The sequence below is a fragment of the Antechinus flavipes genome, chromosome 3 (genome assembly GCF_016432865.1).
Source record: "Antechinus flavipes isolate AdamAnt ecotype Samford, QLD, Australia chromosome 3, AdamAnt_v2, whole genome shotgun sequence".
Taxonomy (NCBI): domain Eukaryota; kingdom Metazoa; phylum Chordata; class Mammalia; order Dasyuromorphia; family Dasyuridae; genus Antechinus; species Antechinus flavipes.
Genome location: NC_067400.1, coordinates 495,273,692 through 495,289,115, shown reverse-complemented (window position 1 = coordinate 495,289,115; position 15,424 = coordinate 495,273,692). Strand labels below are relative to the sequence as shown.

The 15,424-nt window shown below is 34.6% G+C and overlaps 1 protein-coding gene across 2 annotated transcripts in view; it reads right to left on the bottom strand.

The window, feature by feature from the left end:
• Positions 1–13,453: 13,453 nt before the first annotated feature.
• The window catches only part of CEP126 (centrosomal protein 126), a 108,778-nt gene continuing 106,807 nt past the window's right edge, over positions 13,454–15,424 (bottom strand). For both annotated transcript variants that reach the window (XM_051986855.1, XM_051986856.1), the window contains one exon: positions 13,454–13,637. Coding sequence is in view for 1 of the 2 variants with exons in the window: in XM_051986856.1 (XP_051842816.1) it covers positions 13,632–13,637 (6 nt within the window). In the remaining variant the exon portion in view is untranslated. The remainder of the gene's footprint in view (positions 13,638–15,424) is intronic.

Sequence of the window (15,424 nt, the reverse complement as noted above, 5' to 3'; positions counted from 1 at the left end):
CGTTAATTTAAAGCTTTCTGGGGTTGGTGAGCAAACCAGTTAGTTCCTCTGCTTTTGTAAGGGTTGGGTACAAGGTCATGTGAGTCTTTGTTTGGCTTCTATAAAAATAGTTTTTATTGCAAAATCCTGTTTTTTGTTTATACTTGTTTAAACAAAGTTTATGAAATGTTATAAAGTAAGGTACCCCAATTTCCTGCTCAAATCAATCTGCCAGGCCTCCAGCACTGCATGATAAGTCCCAGCTTGGGACCATAAATACAGCTCCTCATTCTAACCCCTATGGAGGGAAAACTGAGGGTATGTATTTCCAGGGACACACACACACACACACACACACACACACACACACACAGTCTCTGTCTTCTGTCTCTGATTCTGTCTCTGTCTCTGTCTCTGTCTTTCTCTCTCTCTAAATGTAGAAACTTGACATGACTTGCTAAAAACCTTCTGCAATACTGATAGACATTTGATAGTATAACTATTTTATTTCTACTTTCTTTTCATATTTAAGGGGTTTGTATATTCATTCACTTATTCAAGAAACTTTTACCATGTATAATAATACTAATGGACATTTTAAGAGATATGTAATTAAATGGGAAGTGAGAGGAAATAATTTAAACACCTATGATGTGCCTGACACTCAGGTCATTTGATCCTTATAGCAATTCTAGGATTAGGTACTATTATTATCTCCATTTTATAGTTGAGAAAACTGAGGTGAACAGAGATTATTTGGTTAAGCTCAGGATCACACAGCTAGTAAGTGCCTAAGTCTAAATTTGAATTCAGATCTTCCCAAATCCAGACCTAGTGTCCTATCCACTTTTCTACCACTAGCTTCTGGAAAGTATTCTAGTATCTCACAATCTAGTGGAACATCAACTTACATTAGCCAACATGTTAAATATATTATCTAATTTGAGCTTTGAAATCACTTTCAAATCAAGTAATTTCACTGTTATGTTCCTCATTTTTCAGATGTGGATTCCGATGCTCAAGTCAAATAACTTGGTCAAGATTATGCAATTTTTAATAAGAGGCAGAGCCAGAAGTAAAGGTCAGGTTTTCTCATTCAAAGTTCAGTAGTCTTTGGAGTCCACCATATTTGCCTTCTCTTTTAGTGTTTTTCTCTTAACAGAATTTATGATTATGTTCATAAAGATCTATTAGAGACCGTACAATACTGATTTTTCCTTTTTTTTTTTTCTTTTTTTCCTATTTTTAGATTCTCTTTTCCACTACCACTCCTTTGGTCCCTGGTTTTCATGTCACGTAGGTAGTTGGATGGTACATTGTATAGATCTCTAGATTTAGAGTCATCAAAGCCAGAATTCAAATCCTGCCTCAGAAACTTACTAGCTGTATGATGCTGGGCAAGTCATTTAATTTCTATCTTAATTTCTTCATTTTTAAAATGGGAATAATAATAATATCATTTACCTTCCACAATTGTGAGGATAAAATGAAATATTTGTTAAATGCTTTGTAAAATCTTAAAGTATTATTTTGTAAAACCTTCTATTAATATTGTTATTAACCTTGTAATTCATCATTAATTTACCCAAACTTTTTTTTGAAGTCTTATTGGTGCCTTTTGGTTTTACATCTCAGTTACTTCCCAGCAGACTCTCCTCACACTGACTCCTCTCTTATAAAAAAGAAAAACAGTTAAACAAGAACAACCAACATAGCAACTGCACCTGAGAGCATATACGATATTTCCAACAAATATTTCCTCACTTCTCTGATGACAGGAGGGAAAAGTGTGTTTCATTATCTATTTTGGAGGAATAATATTGTCATCAATCACAATTAATTAGAGTTCCCTTGCCCATTTGTGTTGTTTTCATAGACGTCATTACAGTCACTATGTGTATTGCTCTGGTTCTGCTTACTTCATTTTATATCAGATTACACAAGCTTTCCCATGTTGTTCTGAATTCCTTATATTTGTCATTTCTTTCCTCACAATCATATTCTAAGACATTAAAATATAATATTTTTTTTAGAACTCACCCAATTGAATGCTGGTTTTTGAATTAGGAAGACTTGGATTCAGAACCTACTTCAGATACAGGTTATATGACTGCTATGTTTGATGTTTAGAGCTCTCTATAATCTTCACCCTTCCACCTCTCCAAGCCTATAACCTTCCAGTCTTCTTATACCTTACTTCTTACCTCATACACTTTGTTCCATTGATACTAGCCTTCTTGGCTATTCCACCAACAAGGACGCTCCATCTCTTGGCTCCAGGCATTTTTTTCTACTAGTTTCCTGCCTTCCTTCCAGTTCTAGCTTTTATAGAAAGCTTTTCCCAATCTCTTTTAATTATTACTTATTTGTCTTGTACATAGCTTGTCTGCACTTACTTGCTTGTCTTTCCCATTGGACTATGATCTTCTTAAGGGCCGGGACTATCTTTTGCCTTTTTTTTTTTTTTTTTTTTTTTTTTTGTATGCCTAGTCCTTAACATAGTGCCTTGCACATAGTAGGCACTTAATATTGATTGATTGACCCTTCATAAGTCAATTAGCTGCTCTGTGCTTCAGTTGCCTCATATGTAAAATGAGTGGGTTGGACTTAACTGTCTTTAAGTTTCCTTTCAGCTCCCTATATAAGTACCTGTTTTGTTTCCATTTTTTTCCTGCAACAAAAAAAACCTACAACTATTTTGATACATATGATGTTTAATGGAAAGATGAATGAAAAAGCATTTATTTTTATATACCCCATATTATGTTAAGTACTGGAGTTACAAATATGAGGGAACAAGATAGTCCCTGCCCTTAAGGAAATTACATTCTGATAAAGAAGGCAGCACATATTGGAGAGTGATGGCTAAGGAGAAATATTTTAGATGTAGAAGTTAGAGAGAATGGTGAATGGAGACACATTGCAATTGATATGATTAATGCAATTAATCTTATAAATTAATTTAATGAAATTTAATAATGATATATAATAATAAAATAAGTCTAATTAAATTAATTCCTCACCAGGAATAGTAGTATGAATTCTATCACTCTCTGATGTTATCTGTGCTCTTTCAAGTCCCTGAAGTTCTATTTAGAGCTGCACTAAAAATAATTTTTTCCTGAGTACCAAATTTCATAACTCTGAGTAGTAGGACTAGGAACTAACCTATAGAAAGTACAAAGAAGCAGATTTTGGCTCAATATAAGGGAAAACTTCCTAACCATTAGAGTTGACAAAAATGGAAAACACTGTCTTTGTCCATGTGTTCTCAGTCACTGAAGATGTTTTAAAGGAGTCTACTACTTGTGAATGTAGTAGAGAATTGTGATTTGGGTAGGAGTTAGACTAGATGACTTATGAGTTCCTTCCCTTCTCAATTAGAGATTGCAATTTCTATGAAGAGATTTGATACAGTTTTTAACTTCATTGGATGGGATTCTCTCCAGAGAGGAATTATTATTATCATTTGTAAGGCTTGCTATCATTTGTAATCAATAGTTCTGTACCTTACTTCTTTGAGAAGCAAAGAACTCATTGCATCTCCTTATGCAGGAATAGTTTTTCATCTGTTAACATTTCCTAATTATCAAAAATGAGGATATTAAAAAATATATAAAGTTGTACAGACAAATTTCATTTTCTACTGGTCAGGTGGTTCTCATGAAGACTTTGTTTTGTTTATTTAACTTCTAACTTGTTATTAATATTCCTGAGAAGTTCCTACTCAGTTTTATTTCTTTTATTTGTAGAGTTGCAAAACATTGGTGACCAATGTTATTTCATTTTGGAAAAGTTTTAACCTCCCTCCCACCCCACCCCCCATGATACCTGTATATTTCTAGATTTCTTTTTTTTTTTCTGTGATCCAGATGAACTTTTATAAGGATTTTAAGTGGTTAATTATAATAAGATCAGTATTTTTGATACATATTAACCCTTATCATCTGCTCATATAGAATTATAAACATGTTTCATACTATGGAGCACTATGTTTCCAAAAAGGTCCATGATTCAAAACAGGTTTCATTGAAATTTCTAGGACTTGAAATATTGTAAGACTGTGTATTCATGTGGTAGGCTGATTGCATCAGGAAGCCATTAAAGATTTCTGGGGAGAAGGAAGGTGACTTTGGGGATGGCTGGTGGCACCTGCTATAGGAAAGGGAGAAGGAATACCACAGCTTTTTTTTTTCTTTTTTCTTTTCTTTTCTTTTTTTCTTTTTTTGCCAGCAAAGCTAAAATGGTGAAGAGTGGCAACTGTTCCAAGAGTATATTCTAATGTTTTAGGAGCAGATCTTACCAAATTTTGGTCTGGTTATGCTAAAGACGTGCTCCAAATCTTGTAAGGAGATAGTTTTCCCCACTGGTCTTTTCAAAATGAGACCTTATCCCTAGAGTGTATATCCTGAGATTGTTTTCTTTGTTCTTTTGCTTTTTAAGTTTAATTAAATGTTTTATTTTAAAATGTATTTTTCTTTTGATATCTTTTGTTTTAGATTACATTCATTTCTGAATATATTCTCTCCATACCACTTAGAAACCTTCCTTTGTAATTAAGAATTTAAAAAAAAAAAAAAAAAACACTTCTGTAAACTAGCACCTGGATAGCATTTGTCAGTGTAAGAGCTTCTAGTCGGGTTTTATGAGATGGGGGCTGATGGGAAACAGCAAGGAGAACCCAATGTGCCTCCTCTTGGTGCATCTCCTTTTTTCTTTCTTTATCCTACACCCTTCCCATTAATGTCCCCTTCCTCTTTTCTTGTCCAGCTTGATACTGACCCCTTATTTCTACCCTTGGAAGAGAGACCTCAGTCTCCTCTCCAATCCTTTGGCCTCTCAGTCCCTTATTAACAGTAACGGGATTAACCCTTCCACCCTCCTGCTGTGGGGCAGGAAAAGGGGCATAGAGCTCCCATAAAGGGATTAAGTACTTGGAATTTATTACTCAAGAGTTTCTAGGTCATTAGACAGTGCCACCTTAACCTGCTATCCATAAGGACCTCAGACAAGCTGTCTAAATTCAGAATAAGGCATGCAGTCTTGGTCTGATCAAAATAAGAATAGTTAACATGCATGAGCTCCCACTATATACTCTAGGAGAATTTTTAGTCACCAATATTTTTAAAAAGTACCATTTGTACTGCTCATAGCCTCCATACTCACAATGGATTCAGTGATATAGGATTTATATCAGTTTTTAGGCATTCTACCATGGAAAAAATTGTCTTCAAGAAACTGGTTTGATTTGTAAAGGAAACACCAGAAAATTGACAATTATAATTTAAAGCAAGAATACCGCCATCATAATTTCTTTCTTAATTAATTCTCTTAATAATCAAAGGGACCTCAAGGGCATCCAAGAAGGAAAATTATAGGTTGGAAAATCTCTCATAAGTCATTGTAAATTCACTGAAGAACCATATATTCTAGTTCAGGATCTCACAATGTAGCACCTTAATCAGACTATCACCTCAATTTAATAATCACGGTTTTGTAGGCTAGGTCTCTAGGGGCAAAAATTTCTAGGTTCTTGGGATATTCTATGCATGTGTTCTAATGAAATAATGGCTTAAAGGCAGAGAAAATGAAAAAGTTTAATCATTTTAGGGCTGAATGAATTCAGATGATTAGGCCTGGTGAGCCTCTAATTTAGGAGGATATGGTTGATGAATTCTTTCTTACTGAAAACATTTGAGAAACAATTTTTGTCCAGCAGCTAAGATCCTAGAAATCCTAATCCCCCTACTATTGGTAAAGGGAGATTTTGGTTGAATCTGGGCAAGCAGAGCTGAGATTAGAGTCATTGAGGTAAGTAGTCCCATGCTGGTTTGATGTATTTCACCCATTACGTAGTCTCTTATTATTTATCTTTTGCTCATATTTCTCCTCCTCCTTTCTTTTTCTCTTCTTTCTTCCCTCTATATGTATGTATGTGTGCATGTGTGTGTATGTGTGTTATATATATATGTGTGTATATACATATATAGATATTCTTACTTCCATTACTGACATGGGATTCTTTAAGAGAGTGTGGCCCAGCATTAGGGGTAATTTTTCTTCTTATATACTTTGCCATATAGTTTAATTAAATGTTTTTTGCTTTGAATTATTTTGTCTTCTGTCTTGATCTAGTAAAAGAGAAAAATTGATAGAAACTTTAAGCTGTGATTCCAAAATAGATTCTGACTCAATAATCTCTTGAACCTGGGTGTAAATTTTATGCCTCATTACCAAAGAAGGGCAGGCTATAAACAAACACACTTGAAAAGACATTCAAATACATGTTTTTCAAAGTAGTCATCTTAGAGAATCATGTATTTATTTCAACAACAACATTTAAAAACAGTTTTGGAACTCTTTTGGACTGAGAATACAGTATTTCTCATGGTATAGCATGCCAAAATTGTTCTTGTAGGTATGACCTAAACTTTTAAAATTCTTAGAAGATATTCTTGACTTTAATGTAGCTGTAAAGATATGATTCTGGAAGAGAGATGACTTTAGATACCTGTTACTATTTGGAGTGACCCTAATATGTCAGACTTGATCTGCAAGTCTGGGATGGCTCTAGTATGGTATGTCCTATTCCTAAATCAAATCAGAGTTCACGGCCCACCCAATAGAAAAGTACCTTCCTACTTCTTTTTGTAATTAAATGACTTTGAAGAAGAAAACTTATTTTTATACAAGCAACTTGATTAATTGGCTTACTTTAAAACAGGTTTTAAAAATTTTACTTTTTCATCAAATATATTTTTCAGGTTGTTGTTCATGGCCACAAACCAGAGAGCAAAGGGGAAGAGTTGTAAATTTCCTTAATTTAAAATGATAGTTTTGATCATAATTTATTTTAACTATAAGGTCCACCGAATCTCAGATGTTGAACAGCTTCCAAATCTTCCTGAAATGTTCTGATAACATCTTTGCATTTTGAATATTTCCCCCTTTTTAGTTCATCTGGCAGTGGTGTTTTGGCTGTTTTTGTTGTTTGCTTGCATTTTGTTTTTGTTCTCATTTATTTCCTTTTTTGATCTGATTTTTCTTGGTGTTTGTGGGATATGTGTAGAGGAGTTGCGCATATTTGACGTGTATTGGATTGCTTGTGGTCTGGGGAGGGTGGAGGGAAGAGAAGGAAAAAATTTGGAGAGCAGGGTTTTATAGGAGAGAATGCTGACAGTTGTCCACGTACGTGTTTTGAAAATAAAAAGCTTTAATTAAAAAAGTGTATATATATATATATATACACATATATATTTCAGGTAGTGTGCCCCTTTGGAATTCTATTTAAAACAATGGATTATATTTTGCATTGGGAAGAGATCAGCCAGTATCTCTAGAAATATCTGTACTCTAAGCCTGAAATTTTATTGATTTTATAAAATCTAACAAATTCTAGTTATTCTTTTCCCTTCCTCCAGTAAGTCAAGAATATTTGTTGTCCTTTCCTTACTATTTTAATCAAATAAATAGTTCTTGGAGCAGCATTTTATTCTAATTTTAAAAAGTTTAAAATCATTTAAAATAATAATGAATTTCTATTGGTACATGAAACTTTTAAATAAATATGAAAATAATATTCCCAAAGGGTTTTTTCCTTTATCCTTATGCTTATTCTTCTAGAATTGAATCCTGAAAGATGAAGCAAGGTTTGATGTGTCAGTGGCCTAGAAAAGGGTGTGTCTCTCTTCTGATAAAGGCCTCATTTCCAAAATATATAGAGAACTGACTCAAATTTATAAGAAATCAAGCCATTCTCCAATTGATAAATGGTCAAAGGATATGAACAGACAATTTTCAGAAGATGAAATTGAAACTATTACCACTCATATGAAAGAGTGTTCCAAATCATTATTGATCAGAGAAATGCAAATTAAGACAACTCTGAGATACCACTACACACCTGTCAGATTGGCTAAGATGACAGGAAAAAATAATGATGAATGTTGGAGGGGATGCGGGAAAACTGGGACACTAATGCACTGTTGGTGGAGTTGTGAACGAATCCAACCATTCTGGAGAGCAATCTGGAATTATGCCCAAAAAATTATCAAATTGTGCATACCCTTTGATCCAGCAGTGTTTCTATTGGGCTTATATCCCAAAGAAATACTAAAGAAGGGAAAGGGACCTGTATGTGCCAAAATGTTTGTAGCAGCCCTGTTTGTAGTGGCTAGAAACTGGAAAATGAATGGATGCCCATCAATTGGAGAATGGCTGGGTAAATTGTGGTATATGAATGTTATGGAATATTATTGTTCTGTAAGAAATGACCAACAGGATGAATACAGAGAAGACTGGCGAGACTTACATGAACTGATGCTAAGTGAAATGAGCAGAACTAGGAGATCATTATACACTTCGACAACGATATTGTATGAGGACGTATTTTGATGGAAGTGGATTTCTTTGACAAAGAGACCTGAGTTTCAATTGATAAATGACGGACAAAAGCAGCTACACCCAAAGAAAGAACACTGGGAAACGAATGTGAACTATCTGCATTTTTGTTTTTCTTCCCAGGTTATTTATACCTTCTGATTCCAATTCTCCCTATGCAACAAGAGAACTGTTCGGTTCTGCAAACATATATTGTATCTAGGATATACTGCAACATATCCAACATATAAAGGACTGCTTGCCATCTAGGGGAGGGGGTGGAGGGAGGGAGGGAAAAAAAAATCGGAACAGAAATGAGTGTCAATATAAAGTAATTATTAAATAAAAATTAAAAAAAAAGATTCATCCATCTCTTGTGTATCAAGTTTATACTACTTGTAGAATAGAATGCAGCCAGCATTGCAACACCATTCCCTGTTATTGGGAGAGTACTCTTCATTTCAGCATAACTTTGGGATGCTTTCTAATCTAATTCTTTAGGGGAGAATAGTCAAGTGGTTGACCCAGATGTATATAGTATTTCAAGGATAAAACTGGGGACCTGTGACTTCTCTAAAGAAGGATTATTAATATCTCAGCATATGTCTACAACACAATAAAAGTAGTTGGCTAAGGAGGAGGTTGGGTGATTGTGATGACGCATATTTTAAAATCAGCCGGAGTCAGGAATTCAGGTTAGGGGAAAATCGTTGATCTTTATTCTTAGTGAAGATGAAGAAGGATCGAAGGTGAAGGGGGATCAGAGGTGAAAGGGGGGGAGGGCTGCAATAGCAATGTGTGCAGCTGCAACAAGATGCCAGCCAGCAGTCTCTCTTTCCTTTTCCCTTTCCACCCTGCTGCCTCCACCCACCAAAACTGTCATTTCCTATACAACACATCAGGACTTGCATAAAAAGCATGGGTTGATTTATATTCAGTTCTCTTTAGTTTTTTTTTCTGGATGCAGATGGCATTTTCTGTCCAAAATCTATTAGGATTGTTTTGGATCACTGAACCACTGAGAAGAACCAAATCTTTCATAGCTGATCATCATATATTCTTGCTGTTATTAATGCAGTCCTGGTTCTGCTTGTTTTGCTCAGCATCAGTTTGTGCAAATCTTTCCAGGCCTTTCTAAAATCAGTTAAAATCTAAAATCTAAATTGATCATTTTTTAATAGAACAATAATATTCCATTATCTTCATATACCACAACTTATTCAGCCATTCCCCAATTGATGGCCATCTTCTCATTTTCCAGTTCTTTGCTACCATAAAAAGAGCTGCTGCAAACATTTTTGCACATGTGGATTCTTTTCCCTCCTTTATAGTTTCCTTGGAATACAGACCCAGTAATGGTACTGCTGGGTCAAAGGGTATACAGTTTTATAGCCCTTTGGGGCATAATTCCAAATTGTTCTCTAGAATAGTTGAATCATTTCACAACTCCACTAACAGTGCATTAGTGTCCCAGTTTTTTCACATCCTCTCCAACATTTATCATTATCTTTTCCTGTCATCTTAGACAATCTGAGAGGTATGAGGTAACTCAAGATATTTTAATTTGCATTTCTCTAATCAATAGTGATGTAGAGCATTTTTTTCATATAATTATACATGGCATTAACTTCACCATCTGTAAATTGTCTGTTTATATATCCTTTGACCATTTATCAATTGGGGAATGACTTGTATTCTTAAAAATTTGACCGAGTGCTCATTTAGAAATGAGATCTTTATCAGAAACACTGGCTATAAAGATTTTTTCCCAGCTTTATATTTCCCTTTTAATTTTGTTTCTGTTGGTTTTGTTTGTGCAAACCCTTTTAAAGTTAATGTAATCAATATTCTCTAGTTCTTCTTTGGTCATAAATTCTTCCTTTCTCCAAAGATCTGATAAATAAATTACCCTATTGGTCTTCTAATTTATTTATGGTATCATCCTTTATGTTCAAATCATGTACCCGTTTTCACCTTATTTTGGTATGGAGTATGAGATGTAGGCCTATGCCAAGTTTCTGATATTATTTTCCAGCTTTCCCAACAATTTTTGTCAAATACTGAGTTCTTTTTTCTAGAAGTTGGAGTTTAGAGGTTTATCAAATTCTAGATTACTATAGTCCTTGATTACTGTGTCACGTGTATCTAGATTCCACTGATCCACCACTCCAGTATGAAATGGTTTTGATTACTGTTGCTTTATAATAGAGTTTTAGGTTTGGTCCTGCTAAGTCACCATCCTTTGTATTTTTTTATTTTTCATTAATTCCCTTGATATTCTTGATCTTTTGTTCTTCCAAATGAATTTTGTTTTTCTTTTTTCTAGTTCTAGAAAATATTTTTTGGCAGTTTGATTGGTACAGCACTGAACAAGTAGACCAATTTAGGTAGAATTGTCATTTTAATTATATTAGCTCTGTCTACTCATGAATAATTATCTGAGGGTCCAGGGTTCATGTCCCTGTTCGGGCGCCAAATGTTATGAGTTCAAATGTTGGAGTTCTTGTTCTTCTCAAAGCACAGCCGGTTTAGAGGCTTAGAGCCCTTCGGATGTCTCCAAATCCAAAGGTTCTGTCCTATTTCAGCCAAAAAAGGTTGTACTCACTCAGTTCCTGGTCACTGGAGACTTCTTCAGTGAAAGTAGGGTCCTTGGTTCCCACGTTGGGCGCCAAAATGTTGTGATCTAGTTCAGATGGATCTGAATCGGTCCCTGTTCGGGCGCCAAAATGTTATGAGCTTTTTCTTCTCAAAACACAGCCAGGTGATAAAAGTTCAGATCTTTTATTATCTCCAATATAGCCCAGTTAGCTTAGAGGCCTATCTCTCTGCTTGGTTCCAAGAGCTCCCTCCGAATGTCGCCAAATCCAAAGGTCTGGTCCTTCAGCCTCTGCCTCTGCTTTCTTCTGCCTCCAACCAGCACAGAGATGGAATGAATCTCTAAAATCTCGACTTGTAGCTTCTTCACTCTGAAGAACTTCCTCGACTGGCCCATTGAAGCTCTATTTATGCTCAAGAGAGGGATTATGGGTTTTCTCCCATAGTGCTCTCTGGCCCAAAGAGCTTCAAGGGAGGTGTGAACTCATTGAACTCCAATGAGTAAAGGTGTGAACACAAGCCTTGTATTAATTAGTTCTACTTAGTACCTTGTTTCAGGTTCTGCCCAAAACATCTTCTTGTAAGATTAGATCAACCCTAATTAGTTAGCAGTTAGTAAGGATTCCAACAACTTTGTGTGAGAAATTTTTTATAATTGTGTTCATATAGTTCTTGGGTTTGTCTTGGTAGGTAGACATGTTCCTCCCCCCCTCCCCAATTACTTTATTTTGTTTACAGTAATTTTAAATAGAAGTTCTCTTTCTATTTCTTGCTGATGGGCTTTATTAGTAATACTTTGTTTGTAGTATAGAAATGCTGATGATTTGTGTGGGTTTATTTTATATCCTGCAACTCTGCTAAAGCTGTTAATTGTTTCTGTTAGGTTTTTTGATATTCTAGGATTCTCTAAATATATCATCATATCATTTGCAGAGAGTGATAGTTTTATTTCTTCAATGTTTCCAGTACAATGTTGAATAATGATGACAATGGGCATCCTTATTTCACCCCCTCAAGTTTTACAATGGTTTATTGATTTGTTTTTTTTAAGAACTGCTGGACCAGGGAATGATGGATTATCCTGATGGTATTCTCATATATTTCCAATCTGTTACATTTCCAGGTCATATACTTTAACAGTGCTCCTTATAGTACTCCTTGCAGTCTACTGCAAGGCTTACTAGTGGTAAGAATACCTATAAAGTTGAGAAGTCAATATTATGTGCCTATTATGTGCCAGGCATTGTGCTAAATTCTGGGGATACAGAGAAAGGTTATAAAGTTAAAGACTTTTTTTTTTTAACTACATCACAACATATTTAGAGCATTGCAGTCTAATGAGAGACACAATATACATGTATATAAAGTTATAGGGAATGAATGAAAAAATACACTAAGTATTACACAGAAGCACACAAAATGCTCCATGTTTGAGTGAAAGCTAGATTATTTTTAGACTATTTTGTAGCTACTAAGACTCGATCTGCAATCTAGTAAGTAAGTGGAGATGCTTATTTTCAGGCTCAATTGTTTATCCTCTGAATAGGTAACACACCTGCACACAAGGGAAGTCAGTTTTACATAATGGTCCTGCAACCCTGCTTCTTTCATTTCTGCTCCTTTGTGGGTGATGACTGCTAGATAGTAGTCTAACTGTGATATATTCCTTCAGCAGTAGGTATCATGGGTCTATTCAGGAACTTATCCCTAGTATATTTTGAGTTTTGAGGGGCTCAACTGTGATGTGACCTTAAGTAATATTGTTCAGTTACATGTAGTATGTTCTCAGATCCAGGACTTAGTGGAGCTGCATGCTGCAGCTCTGACTTGTCTTTGACCTTGGATAGGGTTGGGTTTTTCCATGGACATTTCTCTATTAGGAAACTCTCTGGCAGGCAGTTCAAGAGAACTCATTTTCTTCCCCACACCATACAGCTCACTACATCTGAGGCTTCCAGTCTATTTCTGTAAGAAATTTTTCAGCTCTGCAGCCTTTACCCAAAAGCTTTACCCAAAGCTGCAATGCCTCATTTATCTCACATTTCTAGTTTCATAGCCCTTATGTCTTGTATTTATTCATCTTTATACAAGTTATATCTCACAGGTAGATTTTAAGCTCCTTGAGGACTGTGATGGTTTCTTCCTCTTCCAGGATATTTTATTTTAATCTTTGTATCCCTAGAGTCTCACACAGCGCTCTTGCACATGGCAGGTGCTCCTTGAATTGAATTGAATTGAATATATGTGTGGATTTGTCACAGTCAGTCCTGATGGGCAGAGTACCTTAACTAAATTCTGCATCAATATTTCTCTTACTGTTTTATAATCAGTTTGAGTAGACTGTCTTCCTGCCTAATGAGGAACTCTGTTATAATTACCTGATATAGTCAATCATTTGAATATACTCTTCTGTGTAAACTACAGATAATTCAATAAGCATTTATTAAGTATCTACTATTTGTCAAACATTGCGCAAAGTGATATAATGTAGTTTCCACCTTTATTTTTTTCCTCGTTTACCCACTACATGCAATGCATTTTCCATTGTCAATGATTACATGGGATAATTGAAGGTGCACACTTAGGGGTCCAATCACCATTATACCCCTGTAGAGTCCTTGATTGTAGGGTGCCAGGTCTGGCTGTTCTCTTGCAATCTCTGTTTTAGTGGACTTTCCTTAAAACTGTAAGAAGGGCAAAAGGTGCTTTTCCATTATTCATGTAGTCAATCTAGTCAAGGACTACACTTTTAAATTAATCAATCACTCACTCACTCAAATTCACCAATAAATATTTATTAAGTATCTTCTATGTGCTAGATATGGTGTTTGTCACAAGGGATAAATATAGAAAAAGTATGAAACAATTCTTACTTGAAATGAGCTTGATTTAAAAAAATTTTCAATGAAAAAAAATCTGTTTTCTCTCTATTTTATTATTTCCTTTCTATTTCTCCTCTCCTGGTTAAAAAAAGAAAGAAAAGGAAAAAAAAGAAAAACCACTTTCCTAAAACAGAGAGTCAAGAAAAATTTATTCCCTCATTGTTCAAAAATGTCAGTCTGGGCCCTTAGATCATCATCTCTCTGGTGGGTAACATGTTTATTATGGTTCTTTTGGAATCATGGTTGGTCATTATTTTGATCAGAGTTCTTCAGTTTTTCAAAGTGTTTGTTTTCACAATATTATTATTGTATAAATTATTCTGATTCTGCTTACTTCACTCTGAATTGTTTTACTCAAGTCTTCTCAGATTTCTCTGAAATCATCCTCATCACTATTTCTTAAAGTACAATAGAATTCCATCATATAATTTGACCAGCAGTTTCTCTTTAATTTCCAGTTCTCTGACATCACAAAAAAGTGGAATGTCTGTATAGTTCTCTCTGTGTGTCAGTCTTTTTGTAGCTCTGTTTTGTCTTTTTTTTTTTTTTTTTGGTCGGGGGGGGGGATAGGGTGGGGTGGGATGGGGAGATCTTTTTGTCATATAGACATAGTAGTGATTTGACTGGGTCAGAGATCTGAACCATTTTGTAACTTTAGAGGCACAGTTCTAGATTGCTTTCCAGAATGGTTAGAAAAATTCACAGTTCTAGGGAAAGTAATGTAACTATTTTCTCATAACCTTTCCAACATTTGTCATTTTCATTTTTTGTCAACTTTATCAATCTGACAGGCATGAGGTATATTTTTCTGAGTAAAGTCTCAGAGTTGCTTTAATTTGCATTTCTCTAATTACTAATGATTTGGAACCTTTTAAATTCTTCCTTTGAAAACTTCATGTTTGCATCCTTACATAATAGTCTTGGAAAAGAGATCCTTATCAGAAAAATATGTTGCAAAGTTGGTTTTTTTTTTTTTTAATAGAAATCTGTTTCTCTTCTAATCTTAGCTACTTTTGTGTTTCTTTTTTTTTTGAGAACAAGTATGTCTCATTTTTCTTTTATTATTATTATTATTTTAAATTTAAATTTTATTTTAATTAATAATAATTTTGTATTGACAGAATCCATGCCATATTTTTGTGTTTCTTTGTGCAAAACATTTTACATTTTATTTTATAAAAATTTTCCACTTCATATTCTATGATCATCTATCTGTGTCCCTCTTTTGGTCATGAACTCTTATTTGAAAGGTAGTTTTTTCCTTGCTCCTCTAATTTAAGAAATTATCCTTTATCCCACATTTGCAAAAATATTTGCAGCAGCTCTTTTTGTAGTGGTAGGAAACTAGAAACTAAGTGGATGTTCATCAATTGGAGAATGGCTAAATAAGTTATATGAATGTGATGGAGTAGTATTGTTCTATAAGAAACGATCAACAGAATGATTTCAGAAAGGCCTGGAGAGACTTGCATGAACTGATGCTAAATGAAGTGAGTAGAACCAAGAAAACATTATCTACAGGAACAAGAATATATAATGATTAATTTTGATGGACATGGTTCTTTTCAATAAGGAGGTAATTCAAGCCA